The sequence below is a fragment of the Tubulanus polymorphus genome, chromosome 9 (genome assembly GCF_964204645.1).
Source record: "Tubulanus polymorphus chromosome 9, tnTubPoly1.2, whole genome shotgun sequence".
NCBI lineage: Eukaryota > Metazoa > Nemertea > Palaeonemertea > Tubulaniformes > Tubulanidae > Tubulanus > Tubulanus polymorphus.
The window spans coordinates 16297159-16305097 of record NC_134033.1 but is presented as its reverse complement, the minus strand read 5'-3'; the positions used below and the strand labels follow the sequence as shown (position 1 = coordinate 16305097).

Sequence of the window (7939 nt, the reverse complement as noted above, 5' to 3'; positions counted from 1 at the left end):
TTTTAATCCAATTAATGTTGGGCGTTTCCCAGTGAATATGGATAGAGCTGGATGAGACTGACTCGGACTACACGGCGCCCGTAAAAAGAAATTCAATAATCTACGAAACCGAATTAATGATTAACGAGATTTAAACGAAATGTAAAAATATAATTCGATATTTTGTGCCGAGTCAGTTTCATATACATACAAATTGAAACGTTCTTCATTCAAGATGTCATAATTTCAAATATTCTAATAATGTCGCTCCAAGACAACGTAACAGACGAATAGATTCAATATACAATAATTTATTAAATCAATGGCTAAATCATTTTGAAATGGTTACTAAATAAAAACGAATTAGGACGGAATTGCACAATCTATGGACAGAATACCGATATAAGATATACTTTCAAAAATTGAATCAAAATCATTTTCGAATATCACAAAACTTAACATGAAATAAAACGCATAATTTTTAAGCAAAGATATTAAGAAAAAACATAAAACAATTTCATACGCGAATAGGGTTTAAATCATAATATTGATACCTTGAATATCGATACAATGACTCTTAGATAATGGTATACTATACCACATAAAGTCGTGAATATTGACAGGATGACTTAGAAATAAATAATGATATGTCATTTTTAAATATTCACACAATGACTCAGAAGTAGTGATATATTACATCACATGAAGTCACCCTTAACCCTTTCAGTGAATCTACACCACGGTGCGGTGTATACATTGGTCATGGACATTGTTAGTACACCGCACTGCGGTGCATTGATGTAATAAGTAATTGGTTTTGATCTCTATTGAAAGATGGCAGCACAGTCAAACATTAGCAAACTAACGATACACGGCACCACAGTGTAGACGCATTATGTTGGTATGGCGGTATGGGGTGGAAAAATTTTTAAAATATTTACAGCATATTCAGGTATACATTAGTCAGCAGTGAAAGGTTTAAATATTGATACAATGACTCAGAAATAATGATACAGTATACCAAATGAAGTCACCCTTTTTAAATAAAATAATCTGCTATGATGAGGTAGATTTGTTCTGACAAAATACAGGTTTACATTACAAGCGACTTAAAATACGACCAACACCATATCCACCTATGACATCATCATAATTAACCTCAATCAACCTTTACAGATTTGGATTCAGCCATTTAATCACCCTATGACATCATGAAATTGTCTAAAAACCTCATCTGAAGTAATGGTTGCCTCTAGAACCCCCTAAAACTAGTCTTAGATTTAAGACTGCCTAAGCTCATTTTGGTTCTTACATGTATAGCCAATCGAACAACTTAAGACCAGTCTAAGTTAATTTTAGTTCCATAGCCAATCTTATAACTTAATACCAGTTCTATGATTGAAGACCACATTTCTACGTAAGTCACAATGACTGTGCAACTGCCGTAAGTCACAATCACTGTGCAACTGGGGTAAGGTTAAGATTCAATTTCTAATACACTCTCTCACAGAATCTATTCAACACGAACCTAGACCGGTTTTCCAAATTCGTTCGTACGACAAACTGAAACCATCGCTGTCTCTGAGCGGGTCGCTGGTCGACTGAGACCGGTCCACGCTGTCCCCGCCGAGCAGGTCGCTGGTCGACTGAGACCGGTCCATGCTGTTCCCGCCGAGCAGGTCGCTGGTCGACTGCGCGCGGCGCCGTTCGACATTTTCGAAGTTAAAACTCAGCTCTGATGAAGACGGCGTCGACCGATCAGTCGTCGACTGATTTCTGTTATTATCATCAGCATTCAATTCATCTGAAATAATAACCATATTTAATATGTTTTATTCACTAATGAATATTTAGTTTCACAAGTCGACAGTTTTACTCCAACTGCGCCATAATAAATTATTTCATTCCAAGTTAAAAACTTGTTTTCAGTGCCGAGTGAAATATAGATGGCGCCGCTTACCGATGAGGTCACCGGTTGACCGAGTCATACGAGATCGCGGACTAGATACCGGACACCTCGGAGGAGGGAACCGAGGTGGAGGCGTCGGAGGAACCGCTGGAGTGTCGTCTCCGTAAACGACCGTCCAACTATTCGTACGGACTGAAAATAAAATCAACGATATACTCACCTGCCAGGGGTGAATCTAGCCCGGAGTTTATAGAAAAAGAAAGGGATTTCTAGAATGAAACAGACACAAGTGGAGTGTTCCCCCTCAGACACAGTGAACTGTTCCCCTCGGTGTACCTACAAAACCTAGCCTAACTCAGATATGGCCAACTCTTGACTTTTTGACTAAGTCTGACAAAAACAAAATCAGTTTTCTAACTTCCTAACATATTTTCCTATTCTAAACTTGGACTAAGCTTAGCCCGGATTGATTTTACCGGTCCAAGTTCATCCGTGTTAGGCGAGATTTACTGTTATATCCCTTTCATCCAGCCCCGCTAGTCGTAATACGTCTGCCCGCAGCGGGAACGTGTTGTTTACCTGTTTTTTTCGGAAGTTCCGGTAAAATCGGTAAATAATCATGAACGCTGCTGACATCTTCATCGGAGCAGACGCTTGATGAGCCTCGTTCTAGATTCTCCATCGACCGAGCGTGCGAGCTGATTTTCAGCCCAGATGATTTTGGCTGCAAATAAACGCAGTTCTAATACTAGTAATATATGTCATAGGGGGATTAATGGAGGCAGCCATATTTGCTGTAACGGATAATTTGATGATGTCATAGGGGGATAAATGGAGGCAGCCATATTTGCTGTAACGGATAATTTGATGATGTCATAGGGGGATTAATGGAGGCAGCCATATTTGCTGTAACGGATAATTTGATGATGTCATAGGGGGATAAATGGAGGCAGCCATATTTGCTGTAACGGATAATTTGATGATGTCATAGGGGGAATAATGGAGGCAGCCATATTTGCTGTAACAGATAATTTGATGATGTCATAGGGGGAGTTGATGTAGGCAGCCATATTTCGCGATGTATTTCATACCTTGTTCAGATTATTATCGTTGAATTGTGTTGCTCCGTAAGATGAAGACCTCGCGCGGTAGTGACTGTCGGTAAATCGAGTCGGTAGTGAATTATCATTGCTGCCGCTGCGACGTTGTTTTAGAAACCGATCAGCGACCGCCGACGACGACGGTGGCGCCGCCAGGTTTTCCATCGACCACGCCGGACGAGGAAGAGGTAACGGCTTCGAACGGTGATTATTATTATCCAACGTATTCGATTGTTGTTTCGTATCCGACGGCAACGATATTTGACGCCGGTGATTGTGTTCCTCGGCGACCCCTACGCTCACTGATCTACCTAGTGAAAATTTAAAAAAAAAAAAAAAACATTTCGACTGTTGAATTTTAAATTGGAACTCAAACGGTCAGATGAACCGGATCAACGGATATCGGTTAGAATTTGACTTAAAGGTTGAAAATGAGCGAACACTAATCAGAACCCAGTTCCACAGTTGTGAGTTATAGAGTTAACTCAGGGTTAAAATTAGTTCTTTTTCAATGTTAAACAATGTTTAACTCTACAGTCAAATTGAACTCACAACTGTGAAACTGGATCCTGGGGTCACTTGTAAATTGAACTCACAACTGTGGAACTGGATCCTGGGGTCACATGTTAAAAAGTTGGTTAAAGATAAATGTGGAAAAATGCAATGATAACAATGAAATTTCAATTGTCACTATGTCAACTATCCACACTTGTTAACTCTAACCATCTTCTGAGCAACTGCAGCCCCAGACCTGGATTTTCAATTGTCATTTATGTCTTGAAGCTATCAACTGGTTAACTCTTGACTTTCTTGTATCAAAAAGTACAGCAGAGTCTAGAGTTAACTGACTGAACGAACTTTGCCTTCGGGAATCAAATTAAAACAGAGAACACGAATGAAAAACCATCAGAACTTACTCTTAGCGTTTCGATTTTCGTGCGAAAATTCGACCAAAGCTAATTCTTTACCGGAAATATACTGAAACGCCTGCGAAAGGAAACATCAAATTCATGAAATTGTTTCTTTGTTTCACGTCCGAGCATCAGCGGAAAACCTGACGAATAGTGTGAAGAATTAAGGTGGATATAATCACCTGAAACGATGCCCCGGCGTCCTTGTCTTTCGGGGTGAGCACCATCGGTACTTTGAGTTTATCCGATAGTTTACGTATGGCTAACGCGCTGTTCACTTGAGCTGAAAAGGAATTAATTGATTTGGATCTTTCTTATAATTTTGTTATCATAAAGCTAGTATTCCTGAAGTAGATGAATTCGAATGTCAAAGAACCGATGAATTGGATTAGTTTAGCGGGCACTGAGAATCTAGGTATCAACAGGGATATAAAATCCCTGTACACTAAGAAAAAGAAGGAGTCCGAAATGTTTTCTTGAGCTAGAGAAGTTTATTCTACATTTCGACTACCGGTATGTCTGTAGTCATCTATGGGAATATTAGTGTCACATCTCCTTACACTAGTTTTACTTAAGATGATTATTCCGATAAACTCAAAACATTAGTTTCGTTTAGCCTAACATGACTAAACAAAAATGATACCTTGTTTCTCCGCAGCGGCCGGGTCATTTTTGTAAAATGTAATGAAATTTGTAATCAGTTCATTTCTATAGCGGCCGGGTCTGTTTTGGTAAAATAAATCACGATTTAAAAAGAAGTAATGTTCAGGGTAGATAGGCGGCCGGCCGGGTCAACATTTAAGCTCAGCAGAGCAGAGAAACAAGGTGTCAATTTTTTTTGCCTTAAAGGAAATCAAGGAAACTCGGGCTCTTTTCATTTTTTAGTGCGGGATTTAATCAAATCTTAACGACGCGTTGTTTGGTTATACCTATCGTTATATTGACCGGGTCTTCTACGCTTTTCAGTCCAGGCAGAAAACATTCGACTATTTGAACTCGGGTTCGATTCGCGCACGACGACTTTTTGTGGAACGCGTGACAAGCAGACGACCAGTTCATCAACGCATCGCGTACATTTAATACCTGTAAACAGTCAAATACATTACAACATTCGTAATCAGACAAATACGTCATCGGACAAATACGTCATCAGACAAATACATCATCAGACAAATACTTCATCGGACAAATACCAGGTACATCATCAGAAATACATACATTCTACATTTAGACGTATTTCTACGTACCAAATATTTTGTATGCCTATCAGAAATACAAAATACGTAACAGAAATATAATATTTGCAAAAGTTTTTCAAAATTTGCCCCCCCCTGCTAATTACAGCCTTGATCACTGAGACTATTTGTGACTCATCAATTCACCAAATTCACAAAAACACTTAATCAGAAGTTTTTGGCTCAAAATCTGTTATCTGGCAAAATAGGAAATAGCATTTCTAGGATTTATGCGACACAAGAAAAAAACAATGCAAATCTAAAAACAAAACAGAATGGGATTCAAAATAGCTTGGCGTAGAATAAAATATCTAAAGCTAAAACTATTAAAAACACTGTCTAACATTTAACACCATCAATGAAACAACAAAAATATCAGTTAATTTTACCATGAATTCAAAATGGGAACTTCACGAAATCTAGAGGTAGAAATAGAACAAATTAGTTCTGCTTTACAAGTTTTTCAATCAAAATTCTAACGTACACAGATCAGAGATGGATGCCTTCAAAAGTTTTTCAATTAACTCACCGTGAATTTTTCAAGTTCGTCCTGTTCCATTTTCACTTGAGTCTTAATCCGTTTATGTTGATCGGTGACCTGGGGGTTGGGGTAAGAAGAGAGAAAATATCGAAATATCAAAACTGAGATCTACAGTAAGCATTCTACCTAATTCGAAGAGTATCTCAAATTACCGTATTTAGCTCTTGTTTTGCATTTTCAGTTTTCTGCACGTCGTTTTTCTTTGAAATATTTTCCAACTAAAACCAAAATTGAAACCAATCGTTGTACTAATTAAGCAAATCTAAGAAATAGAGACCCTCAGTTGGAGCGAGTTTTAAAAAAAGCTGAACTCAAATCGATTTTTCTTCATTAAGCTTTATCAAATAGACTCCTATGATTGGTCACTTCTTAAAAATGTGTTCTGTACAGAACTTTGAGTTGTTTTAGTGAAACTGTCCCGGCCGCTGTTTAAAGGGTTAATTTTCACTAACATGTTTTCGAGCTTTCTCTTTACGTATTTCGCCGAGTCCGAGTTGTTTTCGAGACTCGTTTAATTTTCCTCTTCGTTCGTGAATCGATTGAAAGACGCTTCGGTAGATTTTATACTGAAACGAGAAACAAGAAGGAACGACGTATATCAATAAACACTCAATCATCATTGAGAGAGTTAATTAAAAGTTCAAATTATTCTTTGGGTGTCTAACTGCAGTTAAGGTTTCCCACATCATGTACCAACGAGCTAATTCTTTAATAAGACGAGTGAAGAGGTGACCTAAACTGCACTTAGACACCCAAAGAATAATTTGAACTTTTTATTAACTCTCTCAATCAAGAAATATTTCGGAGGTTAATTTTTCATGATTGAGAGAGTTAATTAAAAGTTCAAATTATTCTTTGGGTGTCTAACTGCAGTTTAGGTCACCTTTCCACTCGTGTTATTAAAGAATTAGCTCGTTGGTACATGACGTTGTACACCTAAACTGCTGTTTGCTCTATATAGGCCTATCTTATCTATTTCAGAGAAAATAAAATTAAAAGACATAAATGATATCATTTGCAATTGAGAAAACACGGTCTTGTTTCAATTTTGGATGATTTTACATATATGTATTCATGATGCACCGTTAAAAATCGCAGGGACTCGTATCAGAGTTGTAGGTAATGTAAAACCGATAATCTGTTAATCCAGTATCTATAATATATGTTATTATACATTATATTATGGACACTGGATAAACGGATTATCGTTTTTACACTACCTACAACTCTGGACCCAGTTTCACGAAAAGGATTAAGGCCTAAATCGTTTTTACGATAAACTGAATTAATGTAGAAATTAAATCGATTTAGGAGTTAAACCCATTGTGAAACTGGGCCCTGGTATGAGCCCCTGTTTTAGAAATGATTAAGTGCTTAAGCGATGTTAAGAGCGGCCAAGTCGAATCGAACCTGTGACACGTATTCCTGCCAGATATTCATCACCATTAGATTCATTTCGTTTAGTTTCAGAATCAGTTCTCGTAAGACGATATTTTCTTCCGTAATTGCCCATTTTATTTCGCTTTCAATTGCTACAAACAAGAGCAGGAAAATCAACTTGCAACTTCTGCTATATAGATACAGATACAGATACAAAAGTTTGAAATTTGACATTGCCACCTCGCTCCACCCATCCGCTAATTTTTGCAAAGAAATATATTATGAAAATATTTGCAAATCTAATAGAAGCGATTCGATCAAGTGAAAGGCCTGTGGCCTACAGTTCCTGAATCTGATGACATAAAATGATAGGACATTCTTTTTTAAGACTATCGTAAAAAGTAGTTTTTAACTCAGTCTCAGAGGCAAAATTAAGTAAAATTTTGGGCTCAGATTCCCAATTTCAATCAATTCGACTCTGGTCCGTATTCAAAATCAGATTTTAGAAAAATTTGAATCAAGTATAGTTTCCAATGATGGAATACGTAATAAATTCTTAATTGAATTTGACATGATTTTCTAGGTTTTTACCTTCTTTCTGCAGTGAACCCAGTTTTTCTAAATTATCGATAACTAATTTATGTTGAAAAATCATCAAACTCAGCCCCGCGTAACTCCCTGATGAGCTGACATTCTTCAGAACTTTCTTTAAACCAGAAAACATCCTTATTTCAATCCGCCTAGAAAGATCTCAATTAAATTTTATTGTCGAAGAAGCGAAAGCGGGGCGAAATCCTGACAGTTCTAAAATGTAAAAGAAATAAGATCGGACAAGTTCAATGTCTACAATAGCTTTATTTCACATAAATATGATATATAAAACG

At 37.3% G+C, this 7939-nt stretch overlaps 1 protein-coding gene across 2 annotated transcripts; it reads right to left on the bottom strand.

Moving 5' to 3' along the window:
* Positions 1 to 340: 340 nt before the first annotated feature.
* LOC141911015 (uncharacterized) lies at positions 341 to 7810 on the bottom strand. 2 transcript variants are annotated; one of them, XM_074801958.1, is made up of 12 exons: positions 7647 to 7810; positions 7086 to 7207; positions 6128 to 6241; positions 5828 to 5893; positions 5664 to 5732; positions 4829 to 4982; positions 4082 to 4182; positions 3906 to 3975; positions 2980 to 3299; positions 2468 to 2612; positions 1940 to 2080; positions 341 to 1783 (listed from the first exon to the last, which is right to left on the bottom strand). In XM_074801958.1, exons 1-12 carry the CDS (start codon positions 7777 to 7779, stop codon positions 1497 to 1499), a joined length of 1722 nt encoding a protein of 573 aa, XP_074658059.1. In that variant the 5' UTR covers positions 7780 to 7810; the 3' UTR covers positions 341 to 1496. The 2 variants fall into 2 exon arrangements, with proteins under 2 accessions (XP_074658059.1, XP_074658060.1); XM_074801959.1 differs by lacking the exon at positions 1940 to 2080.
* Positions 7811 to 7939: the final 129 nt, after the last annotated feature.